The following is a 19,384-nucleotide window of genomic DNA, read 5'->3' as shown; positions in this document are numbered from 1 at the left end:
GCAATTTGGACAAGAAAACTAGAATGTGGGTATATTAGGTGACCATTTGACTAAATGTCAACAAAATCAAAATGCAGTATGTCACACCAAGATGAAAATTCCCACGTGCTCTAGGCAGTCGTCTTAACATGCTATATTTATGTAGGGCCTCTGATGGGAAAGTCAAAATCAAGTATGCTCTCTGGTGACAAACACATAGGAGCAAGCGTCACTGAAAAGTTAGAAATGTATTTAAAAAAGGATAGACAGTTGGGCGAGTTGGTACGGTAACATGGTCTTGGCTTGTAGCGCGAAGTGAACACAGACACAGAAAGGAGCAGACAGGACGAGCGCTCATCCTGTCTGCTCCTTTCTGTGTCCGTGTTCACTTCGCGCTACAAGCCAAGACCGTGTTTAAAAAAAGCTGATTAGTTCTGAGAAACGACTGCTTTTTGTCTTGCCTCTCAGCAGATATATTCATGTCATAAAAAATAATGCTACAATGTAATTGCATGTTTGCTTAGTGGCATGATACATACTTGCAATGAGCACGGTGCCTGTGTTCATTGTAAAAAGCAAGAGCTCCTGCTTGGTTAAGTGCTTACATACAGTTAACCGCTTTAATAGCTTAGATTCAAACATGTGAATGCAAGTGTGCACATACAAACCACTGTGAGTCTGTATTTTAAATGCTGACATGAAGCAGGCAGATTTTCATGTCTTCGTTTTTATCTATTTCTTGCACCTAGCTTTAAATTAGGGCTTCCTTTTAAGTCCCAGAAAGGGGAAGCATTGCGGGAAGATAATCCCATGTTTAAGAAGTCATCGTTCACGTGCATGCTCACGAAACCAGTTCGTTAGAACTGCTTGTGCCTCCCGAAGCAAAAGCAAGGAGCAATTAAGGCCTTTAATTGTGTACACCGTGGTACACAACTTACGTCTTAGAAGCCGGACAGTCACTTGGAATTGAAAGTTATTTTAAAAATGTAAAATTGTGGTTTCTCTTATCTACTTGCCAACCAAGTATGCTAGTGGAGGTAGAGATGCGTTTAATGCAAAGAACTGAGAGCATCTGAGTAGAGCACTTCTTCATCAATAGGCGGATGTGAACATGTGTATTAAGCAAAAGCACCTTAGGTGTATGGCTTCTGCAGATATAATTCTTCAGGACTTTAGGTAGAGTGCACAGTGAGGGGATGTATTATTCTTCCTAGACACATATGTACTTGTTTCGGGACGAAGATACTGTGAAGTGTGATAACTTTTCTTTACCGCATCTTAACCACTTCAGTAGCAAACAAGCTTTGGTTTCAGGTAGCTGGTTCATTGTGCAAGTATATGCATAGTCGCTTGCAAAATCCACGTGCATGGAAGGGATATGTGAAACAGGATGGTGCCATTCTCAATTCATGTTTTGCTTCTTTGTTTGTCTTTTTCGTGCACTTCCCTGCCTGTACTTATGCTTATGTCGCCTTTGATGCATCATACTCGTCACATCTGATTTTTGGTTCATATCTGAAGCCATGTTATACTTGAGTTAGATCGAATATTCAACGAGTCACAATAATTGATCATGTAATTATGGAAGCTGCTCCTCAGAAGTATAGCATTCCGTAATGGGAATGAAAAGCTACCATATATGACAAGAAATTTGATCGCACGATTTTAATGCCAATGCTCCTTGCACTTCTATATTCATTTTTTACACACTAGGCAATATTGTAAATTTTATTTATTTGTGAGAAAGTGTAACGGATGAATCCCAACAGCACCAAGAAACTACTTTCGTGAGGAGGCCGACCGAATAGGAAATATAATACGCCTCTTTACCGGTTTGAGACCGGGTCCTTAGGATATTGCTGCAGAACTACGACAAGACTCACTTAGAAACAATGGGGTGTAGACCACACATGAATAACTTTATGCGAAATACATTGTATAAGCAAAGCTAACTAGACCTGTAGCCTCACATGAGAATATACAACAATTTCTAAATGCAATGTACTCTCAGCCAGGAACATCCATACGCTGTACAGGATATTATCAAATGAGCTGCTGTCTTAGAATATGGCACACAAAAACGTTTCTCGCACAATTTATCTGGTTTACTAGCCCCATGCTTAGCAGCTCATCTGGTAACCTCTGTCATATAAGTGCACGCGTTTTGTGCCACAAATGCGTTTGCTGGCCAGTAATGTGGCGCATATTTCTCTTCGTCATAGTGTCAATACTTTGCGAGTTTGCACATGTGTGTTCTATGCTTAACATTCCATTGTATATTTTTGAAAAGAAGGAGCCAATTGAAATTAAAGGATATTTGTACACTGCAGTACTGATGAAACTTTAGAGAATATACTTATGTTTTATTACAAGATGTGTTCTAAAGTTCATGGGCATCATTGTAATCTGATTTTATGTGTTTGTCAGTATGTTTCTCAAATTATTATTCAGTTTGTCTTGTGACTGATCAATAAATATTTTGTCCTTTTAAGAGAGATAATGCTTAATTTCAGTAACTCGGCGACTACAGATTCCATTCCATTCACCAAGCATAAGTGCAGAAGCTGCTTATGAAGGTATCAAATATTCCCCACATGTAAATATTGCGAATCCCTTCAAACGTGACCATGGATCTACCTAGTGCTTTCACACTATTGGGAAGAGTACTAGCACTCTGTTTGGGGGAGTAGAAACACTCGGATTGGAGGAGTAGAAATACTCTGTTTGGAGGAGTAGAAGCACTTGGTCTGGGGGAGTACTATTACCCCTGTGGGGGGAGTATTAGCACTCTGCGGAAGAGTACTAGCACTCTCTTGCGGTGGAGTAACAAAGCTCTGTCGCGAGGAGTTGACCTACTCTCTAGTGAGCCACTGTCATGCACACTTGTGCGACAAAGCTGTGATCGCTTCTTGCATGTGCAGTGGCCCTTTATTTACCGCTTATATAGTTTTGGACTCAGCTCCTACACAGACAAGTGTTGGCAAAATTTTGCCAGTTTGTCCTGAAGCACTGGCAGGGACAGCAAGTTGTAGCGTTACACTCAAACTCCTCGGATGGTGTTCCAACTACACGCAGGACGCGACACACGCCGTTGCGCCAATTTGCCGACAGCTTCACCACGTCACGAAGGGCCTGTAAGGACATCGCACAGGCGCCACTGCGCTGGCTGCGACTAAGAGCGCGGCCAATGAAATCACATCCCTTTTAGATTGTGATCAAGCACTATTATTGTTTTGCACTTTTTCTTAGTGTAAGAGGATTTAAGGTAAAACGCATGCGCTGTGCATAAAAGGTTTTACGACTTTGCTTGCGCGCGGTAATTGAAAAAAAAAAACAAGCTGAGGCATAATTTTTTTCAGGAACACGAGGCCTAGTTTGACCAACGGTGGCGATTGAATAGCATAGCAAGTGCCTTGCATATGATCCGCGCATTGAATTGAATTCTGGGCTTCTGCGTGCAGACACCACGATTTCATTATGAGGCATGCCGTAACTGCGGAATAATTTTGGTCACCAAACGATCTTTAAAGTGCCCCAAATGCACGAATCAAGGTGTTTTTCTTTCGCCACCATCGAAATGCGGCTGCTATTTGATACCGCTAAAGTGTACCGAGGGGGGTCGCTTGCTGAGGGGCGGCAGGCGCCATGCACTGCCGCGAGGAGGGGGCAAGTGTGGAAAGGTTGAATGCCAACCCACCCGACAGCAGCGCCGCCACCAACAACCATCGTTCATTCCTGCTGTTGTCAGTTGTGCCAGTTGTACGTGGCTAGCGCGCACGCCCAAGTTTGTGTTCTTGCTATTTTTTTTTAGTCTGTGTAGTTCAAACGAGGAAGTGTTTAAAATAAAGGCTTAATTTTCCCTGAGGTATTCCAGCTTGACTTATACACAGCGCTTGTCACCGCAGTATAAAGAGCTGAATGGGTCTAATTGTTTACTTAATCAATGAACTATATTTAATTGTCCAACTTTGAAATGACTCAAGTAATTCAAACGTATAGCTATTAAATAAATTACCAGGTAACTAGTACAATATAATTGTACTGCTGGTTTGCATTTCTCATACTACTTTAATAATATTGTAATTAAGCAAATGATCATTTTCTAATTAAGTACGTCTGCTTTATTCAGTACATCGTTAACCCTATGACTTTTAGAAATAAAGTACTTAGTCTACATAACATTAATGTTTTGTTTGAGTGATATCTGCATACGAAGGATTAGGTTTTCATTGATACACTTTTTCGTGTGTGACACGTAATTGTAAGAATTTCATGCACATTTCAGCTGTTCTCTATACCTTTCTAAGAACTTCTCTAACGGATTCTGGCTCAGCGAGGACCGGTTAGAGATAAAGATTAGAATTAATGATTTGGACAATGCCGTCGAAGCAGGGATGTGTAAGCTTTGGCGTGTTAGCAATAACAAAAGCACATTCTTAAGGGCAATGTATAGAAAGCGCCATAGGGCATTGATAGAGGTGCATGACGCGACTAGATGAATGGATGGGTCGATGGACGGATGGACGGATTAATGACTGAATGGATGGATGGATGGATGGATGGATGGATGGATGGATGGATGGATGGATGGATGGATGGATGGATGGATGGATGGATGGATGGATGCATGGATGGATGGATGGATGGATGGATGGATGGATGGATGGATGGATGGATGGCTTGATGGATCGATGCATGGATGAATGGATGGATGGATGGATGGATCGATGCCATGAGCGTGCTCATTTGAACAAGGCGGTGGATTGCGCCACCAAGCTCTTGTCATTACATTGCCCAATGTTCTACCTATGTGAAAGTGAAAAAAAAAACTGCGAAGAATTCCATCATCAAACTTTTTGAACCCTTATTGGGAACTTTGGATTTGTACGTCTCCGTTGTTTGTCATTTGCGTATTTTTCTTCCACCAATCTTTCAATCGCGTCTTACTAATCTTTATTGCGGACATGTTTACTTCCCCTTTGTTCTCGCTGAACCCAAGAATTTCAAGGAAGACAGACGTGCCTAACTTGATCAATGAGCTGATATCTTCACATTCTAACAAAACATGCTCCATCTTTTCTCTTGATTCACCGGAGCAAGCACTTGCTTCTTCCTTGTTGTATCTCGCTTTTTAAGTGGGAGTTCCAAGGCACCCTCACCTTGCTTCCAAAATATTGAGCTTGCCTTTGGGTTATATATTATTTATTTCCAGATTTCGTTTTTTCCTCTTACGTAGCTACTTATAGCAGGTTTCTTTTCCATTGCCGCCACGCATGAGATTATCTCACCCTCTCTGACTTTCCGCTTGACGTTCTTTGTGGCCCTGTTGCTCACCATACCGGATGCATACTTGCTGGTAAGCTACCTAGTTCTTTTCCTCCGCTGTGAATCAATGTTTTTCCTCTACGAATACCTGAACCATCTCCCAGCCAATTTACTTTCTTCGTTATTGTTCAGACGCTCTCCATAATCAATTTTACTGTGACCTTCCTTGACTTCGAAACTTGTCCAGCTCATATCACACTGCATAGCTTCATTTGTAGTCTTCCCGTGAGAGCCCAATGCGAAGCGTCCCACTGACATTTGGTTGTCATCGAGTCCCTTGACTTAAAGGAAACAACCGCCTTTTACATGTGTAAGTCTTAAAACCAATAAACCTTTTGACATACCCCTGAGACTTCGTATATATTGTCACGGGGATGTTGGGAGTATAACACTGCAATTACAAGCAGAGTCAATTGGGTTAAAATGGCTGACTAGCAACAAGACGCAGCAGCGAGCGTCTCGCGATCTTCTTATCTCTCTTCTTTCACCCTTCCGTAACAGGACTCCCGGGTGATGAAGAGCCGTCTCGGCGCATTGTAGGCGAAGGAGTGCGAGCGAAGTATGGCTTCAGCCGCGAAACGTCCACGACCTCAAGAGACAGCGGACTTGAGGATGGATCAAATTGTAACGGCACGATGTCGTAATTGAGGTCGTTAACTTGACGGAGGACTTCATAAGGCCCTGTGTAGCGAGAAAGAAGCTCCTGTGAGAGGCCGACCCGACGACATGGTGACCAAATCCACATTAGGTAGGGCGGAACTATTCGAAGAATTATCAAATCTCAGAAAAAGTACAATTTCCTACCCTTTACGATATCAACCGCCATACTACGTCCCCTTCTCGCGCACCCATTATGGGAAAGAAAAACTTGACTACGCTCTAGCAACTACACTAAATGAGCTAGACCGCAAAAATGCGGACGTTCTGGCCCTTGCTAACAAAACCTTATTTGACCTGTTTGTTTGACTGTATTAAAACTGTTTATGCTTTTAATTGTTCATTGAAATATGTATGCTGTGTAATTGTTCTTGCAATTGCCATTTGTGATGGAAGCGTCTGATCGTTTCTTTATTTGCTGATGGTTACATAACTGAATCCTTATACCAAATCGTCGTGTCCCTGCTGGTGTACGGGTGGCTAGAGCTTAGTCAAGCTGCACAGATGCAGCTTTTTCTCTGGCCCCCTATTTTCGCAGTAACAATGTACTGTCTGCGGCGAAAATAAAACTTGATTGATTGGTTGATTGATTGATTGATTGATTGATTGATTGAAAGCAGCACCCAAGCACCTGGGGCGAACTGAACATCACGATGGCACCGGTCGTAACGCTCTTTTTGCAGATGCTGCAAAGCTAATAAGCGAGATTGGGTGGCTTGACGCGCTATGTGAGCGCGATCGACGACTTCACGAGCGTACTCAGTGGCAACGCGGGGTACAGAGGGTAGGATGGTGTCAAAGGGCAAAGTGGGGTCACGTGCACAGAAAAGATAAAAGGGTGAATACCCTGCGGTGTCATGCAGGGACGAGTTATACGCGAACGTCACGTAGGAAAGCGTGGCGTCCCAGTCGCGGTGATCGTTGGAAACGTACATCGACAGCATCTCTGTGAGTGTTCGGTTGAGACGTTCCGTAAGAGCGTTCCTTTGTGGCTGGTAGGCGGTGGACAGCTTGTGCTCAGTGGCACAAGAGCGGAGGAGGTCGTTGACGACTCGAGACAAGAACTAGCGGCCGTGTTCTCTAAGTAACTGTTGAGGCTCACCATGGTTGAGAATAACGTCATGAAGGACAAAATCGGCGACGTCAATTGCGCAACTAGTCGGCAACGCCTTTGCTACCGCGTAGCGTGTCGTGTAATCAGTAGCCACAGTGATCCAACTATTCCCTCTAGTGTCGTCGGAAAAGGGCCAAGCAGGTGAAGGCCTACGCGAGAGAATGGTTCGGAGGGAACTTCAATTGGATGGAGTCGTCCAACAGCTGGCAGGGGAGGTTTCTTCCGGCGCTGACAGAATTCACAAGTTGCAACATAACGACGCACAGAGCGGTAGAGGCCCGGCAAGAAGAACCGCTGTTGTACGCGATCGTATGTACGCAAAACTCCAAGGTGTCCCGCTGTCGGTGCATCGTGAAGTTTTTCAAGAACGACGGATCACAGATGACGAGGAAAAAGATGGAGCGACTCCGGTCCGTCAGGTTTGACATTCCGGCGGTAGAGGATGCCGTCATGCAGCATGAACATGCGGCACGTGCCGTTGGTGCTGCCAGATTGCACTCCGGCAATGATGGAGAACGACGGATCGACGGAACGACGGAACGACGGTAAGGATGTATCGCGTTGTTGTTCAGGGCGCATGTTGGTCATGTCAGTCAAAGCCATCAGGCAGGTCACCGGATCATGCGCAACAGGATCCAAAGGATCCACGGGGTGACACGAGAGGCCGTCAGCGTCCTTTTGCAGACGTGCAGACTTATAGTTGACAACAAATGAAAATTCCTGGAGCAGTAAAGCCCAGCGTCCAAGCCGTCCTGCGGGGTCCCGGAGGGAAGACAGCCAGCAGAGGGCATGATGGTCTGTAACGACCGAAAACGAGCGGCCGTACAAATATGGCCTGACAAGGTCATATTGGATATGGCCCATAGCGCTCTGTGTTTCTTTATGGGTGCATTTCTGTTCTCCTTTGCTGTTATTGTTTTTCCGTTGTTTCCATATATCTATTGCCTTAGTTTATTCATATACCAAGGTATTTATGTTCTTGTACGCGAGGTATTTCCTGGCCCTGTATTGACACTCTCTGTTCACCGTTTTCATTTAATGTCTTAACACCTCATTATTTAACGCTAAATTTCAGACCTAAATTGTCACCATCCTGCCCGCAGATATCAGCCAGACGTTGCGTATCACTTTCCTTGTTAGCTAGCCACACGATGTCGTCCGCATAAAACGAAACTGAAGCTGCTGCTCTACTACTGTAGCACCCTGTTCGTATGAAACTAAATCCGATATTACTTCCCTCTAGCGCCCGTTTCATCCTCACCATGTACATCTTAAACGGCAGTGAGGATAAAGGGCACAATTGCCATCGTTACTTGTTGATATCAACTTTCCCCTCGCTCCTCATGCCTTCCCATTCAACGAAAACGGTATTTTCTAGGTAAATATCTCTCAAAAGCTGCGTACAATCGTTGTCTAAACCTTCCCCTTATAAAACATCTTACGATATGTTCCCGTCTACGTTGTCATACACTCCTGTAATGTCTAAAAAGTCACATTTAACGGTCTGCTTTCTACTTTTCCTATTTCAATACAATCAGTAAGAACAAATAAATTATCATCCAGATGCCTACCGATTCTGAAGCTATTCTGATGTTGCCCGAATATGCCATAGTTCTCCCCCCATGCTTGTAGCTTTAATTCAATCGTCTGCATAGCTAACCTGTATATTATCTATGTAGTGGTGAACAATTTATATGAGCAAATTCTATATTTTCTCCCTTACCTTTATAAATTATATTGTTTCTACTTCGTCGCCAATTGTCTGGTATTCGTCTATCTTTTAAGGTTTTTTTCTACTGCTTTCAACATAGCTTCCTTACATCTTGGCTCTAGTTCATTAATCAGCCTAACGGCTGGGAACCTCGTCTGGACCTGTGGCTGTGCACTTCGGAATTTACTCTTCTGCTTTATTCCAGTTGAAATTTGTCAGCACCAGCTCCTTTTCCATCTGGTTCTCTTTCATGGCCTTTTTTTCTTCAAATATAACGTCACCATTGCCTTGGAAAGGTTCGGCTCTTATTGTTAGGATGGAATTTAATGCCGCATCCCCATCCAGTTTATTTCCGTCTTCGTTTAGGATATGTTGTTGTATTGTTGTTGACTTCCTGCCTAATAATTTTATGCAGTTGCAAAGTATTCTAGGCGCGGCCTTCTTTCTATCACCAATTTCTGACAACCAAGGTTCACTTTCACCTTTTATCTTTGCTTGAACCATTATTTGAACAATACATTTTGTTCTCCCGGTATATTCCCATTTTCTTGCTACTTCACCCTGCGGCAACTGTGTTGTTTTTTTGCCTACTTGCGCTCTCGTTATGCTTTCTATCGTTCGTCGATTCAGCTAGTCGGTTTCCTTTTTTCTATCCCACGAGCGTGTTCGAACAGCCCATGCTCTGGTGGCGCCACCTCAAGGTTTTCGACATCAAGAGCGGCAGTCCTGAGTCCTCCCTGAATGCGCTGCTCAATATTATTGTATACGATAATGCCGCGAGCTCATGGTTAGCAGCGCAAAATCATGGCCGTTAAGCCATCACGGTGGCACATTTGATAGATAAACATGTAGCATTATCATCATCACATCTTTATGTCCTGTGTTGCACCAGTTGATTCCCACATGCGCGTGCAAATTTCCTAATTTTATCACCCCGCGTAACTTTCCTTCCGTCCTCGATTGTGCTTCCTATCTCTTGGCAGCTATTCTGTAACGATTCACGGGTTACCTGCCGTACGCCTTGTATGGCCTGTCCATCTGAATTCTTTTCTCGTAATGTAAACTAAAATATCAGCTGTCTCCATTTGTTCTCCGATCCACACGACTCTTTCTGTCTATTAATGTCACGCCTAACGTTTATTGTTCCATCGGTCTTCGTGCGGTTTTTGTTGTTGAGCTTCTTTGTTAAGCTTCATATGTTAGCACCTGTAAATGCAGTGATTGTGAACTTTTTTTTCAACAATGATAAGCTCCAAGTCTGGATTTGGTAATGCTTGTTGCATCCACTGCAACCCATTTGTATTCTCCAGTAAACTGCTGTCTCGTGGCGAAAGTCATCAAACATTTAGCATGAGAATAGATAAATATGTGCCCAACATTATGGTGACAGCGAAAACTTGCGATGAGTGTAGATATAATTGCTATCGCTACAAAAATAACATAGCAATATTTATGCTAATGGTAAGAGTGAGCATCAGTTGGTGCTTGGGCCACATAAAGATATTCCTTTCCGACTTTATTTCAATCTCCTGGCAACAATTTTAATAACCACCGACTGGAGAACCGGGCAGTGACTTACAGCATTATTTCCACACCCAAATCCAACGCTCTCCTCATTTATACTAGGACACTTTTGTTTGCATTGAACGAAAATAGCGTTGCCTGCCTTGACAGCTTCTTGTGGTGAAATAGGCCGACAAGATGCGACAAACGTGACCAAGTGGAGAGGGTTACGGTGGGTCCAGGCTAGAACAGTGAAAGTCGATAACCTGATGAGAAGGGCGGCGTCTGCAATCTATCCGCCTCCCATTGCTTAGCTTGGGGTAGCTGGTTGGCACCGGGTCGCGACGCAACCCTCCGGATGCCGGTAGAACAGATCCTCAGCAGAAATGAGTTGCCAGAGTGTTCTCGTATAAAGGGCTCGACAGCGTTATACTGCGGCCAAAGAGTGTTCATTATAGGCGGAGGAATTCGCTGTCCCCGGCCGATCTGCGTAGCCAATGCCATTGGTAGGCTGGCATTTTCATTCTTTCGTAACGAGGCTATTTCCGGCTATTCAGAAATAGAAAATGTTGGGTTTGTTCAGCATGTTAAGGAATCTTAAGCGCGTGCATGCCACTTTGATGTACAGAGTTCTCACGGCTTTGTGACGTCGCATGATAGAGGCCATGTGGGCCCAGCCCGAAAAATTTTGACCAATTGAGTAGGGATCATGGAGAAAAATGGGTAGAACACTGAAGAATTTTGTTTCTGCTGTTTCGCCTAATCATACATGATCGGTGTGCACACGTCATATGAGATGGGGAATTATCACGGTTTCTGTGATGTCACGTGACAGACAAGCAAAGAGGGGGTGCCAGAAATGAAATTAGAAGAATTGGAACAGCTTGACGTTCTAGCGCTCCTGATTTCGGCACGAAAGACAGCACCAAAAGACAGACAAGTAAATGCGCCCGTGTAGCCCAGTAGTTGGCGTACCTGGTAGGGTCCGTAGGGGCCCCGCTTGCCCCACATGCTGGAAAGGCGGTTCCAGTCGGACGAGGCACGCTTGCCCCACATGCCGGACAGGGCGTTCCAGTCACCGCCAGCCTGCGGCTCGGCCAGGGCGCCCAGCAGCGAGCCGAGCACCAGCAGCGCCAGCATCCACACGCCGGCGACGCTGCTGCTGCTGCTTGTGGCCATCCTGCAAGGGGAACTGCTCAGTGTGGGGCAGCGACCATTGCGGCCAGCGGTATAACGTGGGACAGGAAGCAACAAAATGTGTTCACAGAATAGTGTAGCATCAGCGGACGGTCAGCATTTTAAAGCGATCATCCTACTTGGCCCTTTATATCCTTTTCTTTGTACATATTTTGCTATGATATATTGAAGGGGAAAGAACAAAATATTCGCACTACTGCAAGTGTCTTAACTAACTCTTTAACTTATTCCTTGAAAAGCAAGTGACATTAAAGCACCACGAAAGCGGTGGGTATAATCGGCGAAATATGACCTGCGGTTAATGCGCGTCGGTTATTTTACACACACGACTCATCCAAGGTTCCAGCGTATTTGGTGGTGCCCGCGTTCCTTCCTGAAAAAGCTACCCAATTCGGGTCGAAATTCAGGCAAAACAGGGGTAAGACGGGAGATGTTCTCGTTTTGTTCATGGCCAATTCGCGCCGAGCGATTAAGTTTAACATTTGTTAGGCCGTGAAAAGCAGTCACCGGAGAAAGATAAGGGGTTGCATGAGTTTGGTCAAGCTTCGATAGAGGAGATTTTTCTCATGCCACTGTGTTTCGCTTGTCAGTCGATTGCATCAAGCGAAAATAAAATTGTTCAGTTGGATTTCTCTCTTTTTTCTTCTTTTTTTTTACTTAAATACCCCAGACATGGATCTTACATACCGGGCGGGATTACAACTGTAGTTAAAACAATATTAGTTAAGGCTAGAAATCGCTGACACTGCTTGGGTGAAATAGATAAACTGGTGATGGCAGCGATATCGTAAGGAATGCGGTTCCAGTCTGCAAGTACGCTCGAAAAAAAAAAAAAAGAAGACTTGGGGCACGCGGCACTTAATGTGATGATAATGATCGTGTGGTGAAGAGCTGACAAACGGGAGCCTGTTTTAAGGAATGACTGGGTCATATCGCAATAATATGCTGAATTTGATGAATTATGATGTTTTCCGTGCCTAAACCACGATTTCATTGTGAGGCACGCCATAGTGGGGGTTTTAGGAATAATTTGGACTTTCTGGGGTTCTTTAACGCCCACAGAAATCTAAGTACACGGTTTTTTTCGTATTTCGGCGTGCCACAGAAATGCGGCCGCCGTGGCCGGGATCGATCCCGCGAACTTGTGCCTAACAGCCCAACACCATAGCCACTAATCAACTACGGCGGCTAAGAATATGCTCAGTGAATGAACCTAGTAGTGCGATTCTGTACGGCTTCAAGGGCGCTAGTGGGGTAAATTTCATGCGTGCTCCAGATGGGAGAAACGTATTCAACTTTAGAGTTACCTGGGGAGGAGCTTTTTGTCACTGACATTTATAAACCGAGATTATTGTTAGCGAGCTTTATAATGCAATTTACATGTAAACACGAGTCAATACCGTGAGAAGAAGTGATATCTAGATATTTGAAGAATTCATCTTAACACAGGATGCATCTTGAATTGAGAATTCTTTAGAAGCACGCGTTGATTAGTTACCTTGTGAAAGGATCTTGCGAAATCGAGAAAAATTGCGTTAGTCTGTGTGTTAGTTCGAAGTTGGAATGTAAATCATGAAGAAAGATGGCGTACTGTATTTCACAATTCAGTCCCTTATAGAAACCGTGCTGTGATGAATGGACGAAACCGTTTGAGTGGAAAAAGCTCATTAATTGAGAGAAAATGATATGTTCCATGATTTTTCAAGTGACTATTGCTATGTAAATTGCGCGGTCATTTCGTGGTGAATCTCTATTCCGGGATCTATAGACAGGCACGACATTGCTCACTTTCCACTCAATCCGTAGGTTACCTATGCTTAACGACTCGGTAACAGCAAGAATAAAAAAAGCAGCAATGATTTTGGTGTTTTTATAAGTTCTGAAATGATTTTTCAGGGCCAGCAGACTAGTTTTTGAGATTTTCTATTACGCTGCTGATGCCTTTTAATGAAAAGACCATGACAGTTATTTATGACATGGCAATAGCAGACATGTTTGGAAAGGGCGTATCAGATTCTATGCTGAAAACGTCGTGTCAAACACGTTACACTGTCAATGTCTGATAAAGGACCAGTCATCTTGAATATCAGTTTGAATACTGGTAGTACAAGATGTCTGGGGGATTAGTGATGCGACAAAATTTTTGTAGGTTAACAGCTATGACGTGATGAGGGTTGTTCTGATAAAATGAGTGTTTATGCGTGCGCACAGCATCCACGTAGGCACGCTCAGCCTCGTAGCCTCGTAGGCCTGGGGCCGGGACATGATTTAATTTTTGCGAGTCGAAAAAAAGAAGTTTTCTTTTTGCTCGCAACAGTTTTAAGTGTTTTGTTAAACGATTGGTGATGTCGGTTGGCATGAAAGTAATACTTGAAAACAAATTAAATTCCGACGTTTTTGAGCCAAAACTGTGATGTGATTATAACGCGTGCCGTAGTGAGGGACTCCGGATTCTAGAGCAGCCAGTTCCAGGGATAAAAGATAGCATTATCACGTACAGGGAAATTGTCGATCACTACAAAGCCGAAAGAAGAATCTTTCCGCCTCCGCATCGGTCTCTCTCTCTGGAGGACGCTCGCATTTGGCGACGCCTCCAGGGAAACAATTATACATAACCACATTGGATCTACTTAACACAGACGAGGGACTATAACGACGCCCTCTGCAAAATTTGTAAGCAAAAAGGTACGCTAGACCATATAATATGGGAGTGTGCTGGCTCCCCAGGGGCCAAGGAAAACATTGACAGTAGAGGAGCCTGGGAGGCCTTGCTCCAGAGCGAGGCTGAAGACGACCAGCGTCAAGCAATCCGCCTGGCCGTTGAGGCCGTGAAGACTCACCGTCCTCAACGCGCGGGGACTGCTTCGTCCTCCCCCCCCCCCCCCCCCCCCTACCTACATGTAGGTTAAGAGGCGGGCACCCCAGCTCGGTGGAACAATAATGTTTTCAATCAATCAATCAATCCGGATTAATTTTGTTGTGCACGCGACGTCACAAAACTGCCAAAACGGGCCTCGTGAAAGTGACGTGCACGCATCAAAGATGCATTAATGTGCCGATCAAAGCTGAACTTATTGCAGTATAACCGTAGACTGCCTCGTTCCGAGATTAATACAATATGGCTACACGCCGATCGCTCTGGCACTTGCTACTCGGAGCTGCCGGGGAGAACGGATTTATTTCCGCGTAATAAAAAACGTTTGCATGCAAGATAGCATTGTCGAGCCCTTTCAGCACTTACAGGACATTGCTCGGCCAAACATTCTGCGTTGAGGATCCGTTTTAGCTCCATTTTTACCCTTACGTTGCACGCCGCCGCGAGTTTTGACCAGCCACCGCAAGCTAAGTAAGGGGAAGCGGACCAATCATGGATGCCGTCACCACCCTCTCCATCCAGTGATCTATTTTCACTGCGCAACGTCGGCTCCACCGAAATCCTCTCCACTTTTGCCTTTTGTCAGCCAGTTGATAAGACAAGTCGCTCAATGTACGCAGTGTTATTCGTTTTCAAAGCAAACGAAAGTCACCTTCTCTAAACGAGGAGACCGTCGTTTGATTGGGCTGGTCAGACAACGCTGCAGGTAACCGCCCGATGCTTGCGTCGGCGATTACGCAAATTTGACATCAGGAGATTGGAGCAAAAACAGATTGGAATAGTCTTAGGTTATAGGTCCCTAGTTGTTTCCCAGAGTGCGAATGAAAACTTGATACTTGATTGGAATATTTCATAAATGTTATGTAGATCTTGATTCAGTGCAGCATATCGAAAAATATAGTGGAGTCGCATGTTACGACTAAAGGTGAAGGCGGCGTGAATTACTTCATGATGACTCAATTTCCGGAGGTAGTTAATGGTAGACAAGATTTCTCGTATGAGTGGTTAGTATAAATTTAAAAGGTTCTGACAAGCCTGGGTTATGCGTCTTGGGCTTGTCACGAACTGCTTTAAGTTAAAGTTAAAGCAAACGTCAAGGAAGTATTTAGCACCTGCTTGGTTTGACGTAATTGTACGAAAGGCCAGTCGACCTTTGGATAATTGAAATCTCGGAAAGGCATGATCCATGAATTACCCTCTTTTTAGTCGACTGCATCAGGATATCGTTCAAGAGGAAAATCAGTATGGCTGTTAGAGGGACCTTGACAACCGAGTCGCTATCCCAATCGATATCACCGCCACTTCCTCTCTAAGCACGAAAACATTTGTTACGTTGCAACGTTGAAAGACTTAAAGAACGTTGAAAAATTTGAAAAACTTTGAAAGGTTGCACTTGTCCGTGTTCGTCGCCTTCTCGTCCTTGTCTGCGCTGCGTATTTTATTATTTGTAAGCATTATGAAGGAAATGGACTAGCAGGAAGCCTTATTGAACTACGTTTGTAACGACTTCACTGAAATGACAAAAAGAAAAGAAGACATGGTTTAGAGAAACGTGCAGCTATGCATCCAAAATTCTTATGTGATAGTTCACAGGAGCATCATCAATTATCTTATGCATAAATGCGAAAAATTCCGGCAAGGTGCTTCAGATTACGGCGCATTACGCTTAAAAATTTGTAACATTTTCGTTTTTTCGAATAAAACTTAAAATATAGCTTGTGGTACTTTACGTGCCAGAACCGTTGTATCATTATGACGCTCGCTGTAGTGGGGGACTCTGGAATAATTTCCACCTCTTGTGTTCTTTAATGTTCCTATACGTAATTTGTGTTTCACGATAGATCGGCAGTCTTGTATCTAGTATATTATAGTCCCATTGTGTCTAGTTGTTTTCTTATAATGCAGTTGTGCTGCGGTTATGAACTTGTTGCTCTGTAACTATTTGTATCTCTCTTAATGTTTAGGCTATACTGAAAAAAAGTGTACCGAAATTTATTCCGTGGCTTTGAAGAAGCACATAAAAAAAGAAAGATTGCTCACAGTCCTTCAATACATACATCCACAGGATGAAAAATAAACATTGATTGAATAATTGACTGGCTGATTACCTTGTTTAGGGCAGGTTTTCCCCGATTGTTCTAGCTTTTTTTTACTGTAATGCAATCACTTTGGTACTGCTGTCTTTGTTTATATAGACACGCACCAATATAACCACTGTTTTTAGTTGGCCTCATGTCGTGCTGCTTGCATGTTCACGGTCTTTTCCTTCTTCTTAGGAGATGTTATGCTCGTAAATATTGCCCACCAGAAAGAATCTATCTTTGCTTGCCAAATAACCAAATTTATAAAAAAGAAGCTTTGCGTGCGCCCGATGGCGGTATCCAACGTCTTATCTCTGTATAGTTCTTTGATATTATCGCCGCGTGGCACAGTCGCGCCCGAGCCAGCATAGATGAATGCACCTTGGGCCTTAGCCTAATAGCCCTCGCCTAATAACGCGGAAACTGACACACGTTTCAGCTATCTCGATGTATTTAAACGAAGCTTAGCTGTACGTAGATTCCAACAAGTTGCGTTGCAGCTTATGTTGGCTTTCGGCACGTTGCCTCGTGTTTACACCGGTTACTCGCCATTTCAGTGGACGTCGTTGCTGTCTCCATCATGTTGTTCCTCTTACAACGAAAAAGCAAAATATCTTCTAGTTCGTTCATCGTTTTCAGCTCAGGCTATGAAAAAAAAACTACATTATGGGGTTTTACGGGCCAAACCTCTATACGATTGTGAGGCATACCGTAACGTGCACATAAATATAAGTACACGAGTGTTCTTGCCCCCGTCCAAGTACGGCCGCCATAGCCGGGATTCGATCCCGCGACCTCGTGCTTAGCAGCCCAATACCACAGCCACTAAGCAACCGCGGCGGGTAGATCAGGCAATAAGCGTCCCTAGGAAAGTGAGCTTGAGGGCAGCCGTTCTCGCGGTGATGGATTGAAGGTTTCTCGTGCACTACAGCGTTTCTTTCAGCCACACTATTGAATATAAAAGCAGGACTCTTATGTTCTGGCAGATTTGCAGCTAGATACGTAGGCGGGGTAAAGGATTTGTAACCCGCAATTATACAATCTTCATATTATTGATGACTGGCACAAGTATTTCAGATAATTGCAGCGCTTGTGCTCACCGTGTGAAAATGCATTGAAACCATTCATCGAGCCCATAGAGCCTAGTTAGGTTAGGATATTACTGCATTCTGAGGAAGTATTAATATTATCGCGTTGCTTTGACAAGAGCCCTTCGGTTCTCATGAAGAACATTCAATGCTGCCGTAAATTAACAGGGAACGCTAAGAGGACTCAAGAAAACCTGAAGAAGCATGCGTACAGCATTCTTTATTTTCAAGCGCCACATGCGTGAAATACCAACTTAGCATTGTTGCCTTTCCTTTGGACCAAAGCCAAGTTGTCCCCCTCCCCCCCCAAAAAAAAGTAAAAATAAAATAAAAATAAAACTCAACTGCTTGCATGGTTTGGATTTGACACTTTCAACGGTCTTCCATGTTCAACTTCATTCACCACAATTTTCGCGCTGATCATGAGCACATTTTTCTCTTACTCTGTTTGCAGCCATTTTTCTTCCCCAATGCTGAGTTACCAGGTCTCGACATTGATTCAGGCCGTCTTCTCAGCTTTCCTATTACGATAAATGCCTTCCTCGGTTTCCTTGTTATTTTCTGTGACGATGGCTTTTCTTATAAAAGCACGCATACTGTCTGATGGAGCACGGTTAATTCTGATGCCCGTGTATTCAAGAGCAAAGTCTCAGAGGCTTTAGGATTAATGCCGCGGTAGATAGCACATGTACATCGCGCGGTCGCGGTAATTATGGATAGGCGTAACCTTTCGACAGTCGACAGCGCAAACGGCCAAGAAGAGCATGGTCAGAGGCCTCGATCAGTAATTGGATCAGGGACAGCGCGTACGAGGGATCACTCATTTTTGGTCCTGTTCGTGCCGCCTACTTTCTGCGTTTATTGAACCCCACCTATTGGATAAAAGAAAAAAATACGGACATTTCGCCTATTAGAAATGGGACCAAGGAATGTTTACAAAAATTAGCAGTGCGCTGCTTTGTTCAGTGCCTCGGTCGATGTTAATTAGTGGACGCAGATTAAATGGCATCCATGGCCCAATGAGGCCATAAATATTATCTCGCCGTCCCGGCCCTGCGAAAGTGTATGTCCAGTGAAGCTGTTGAAAACCACCACTACAAGAGCTGAGGGCGGATGCAATGCTTTCTTACTTTAGAGTAATGCTAGTAATGATAAGTTAGAGTAATGGAAGTGATTGTAATTTTGGCAGCACGCCGCCGGCGGTGCTGCAACAACAATGAAAGTAGTTGCTTGGCTGGTACACGAAAGGCAGGGACGTCACTACCCTCGTCGCAAGCTGTCCTCGCCGCGGCAGCTGGCGCAGCAGTAATATTTGCCGGGAAATACATGCAGGGCTTGGAATTGTTATCCGGAGCGCCCTTTCATCAATTATGCGGTTGGTATGCTTGTTTTGTGCTTTTTCTTTACTGAAACGTGCTGACCTGCATGGTGAATGCGTCATTCCAGAGAATGTATGCACCTTGGGCTCTCCTTTTCTGAGTGCTTGAAGCATCTGCCTTACAGGAGTCACTGCTCCTGGCTTGCACTGCCGCCGGCATTGGCCCACATGTTTTGTAACGGACGCGGACACGGAAAATGCCGACCATCGAGAGGTTTCGCTGTAAAAGGAAGCGTGTGTCGAAACTTTGAAATAACCATACAGGTCTTGATACATCTTTGCTTTGCAGGAAGGCAAAATGAGATCGGTATTTCGCTTGCATTTCTCCTGAGCACTACAGAAACTAGACACACAAGAATAGAGAAAGCCAAGGCCCGATGTAGTAAAGCGAATGAAAACAACACTACTAAGAAATAACGAGAACAAGAAGTGCAATATGACGTCCGTCTCTTATTTTTAATACGATAAGCCTTATT

General features: G+C 44.2%; 1 protein-coding gene across 3 annotated transcripts in view; it reads right to left on the bottom strand.

Annotated features, from left to right (window-relative positions):
• Mip (Myoinhibiting peptide precursor) overlaps positions 1-19,384 on the bottom strand; it is a 480,517-nt gene that overhangs the window by 55,875 nt on the left and 405,258 nt on the right. For all 3 annotated transcript variants that reach the window (XM_055074776.2, XM_055074774.2, XM_050185208.3), the window contains exon 3: positions 11,265-11,469. In XM_055074776.2, coding sequence (XP_054930751.2) covers positions 11,265-11,468 — 204 coding nt within the window. In that variant the 5' untranslated portion in view covers position 11,469. The remainder of the gene's footprint in view (positions 1-11,264; positions 11,470-19,384) is intronic.

This window comes from Dermacentor andersoni, chromosome 4 (genome assembly GCF_023375885.2).
Source record: "Dermacentor andersoni chromosome 4, qqDerAnde1_hic_scaffold, whole genome shotgun sequence".
NCBI classification, from domain to species: domain Eukaryota; kingdom Metazoa; phylum Arthropoda; class Arachnida; order Ixodida; family Ixodidae; genus Dermacentor; species Dermacentor andersoni.
Note: the sequence above shows the minus strand (reverse complement) of the source record. Positions and strands in the feature narration are given on the sequence as shown.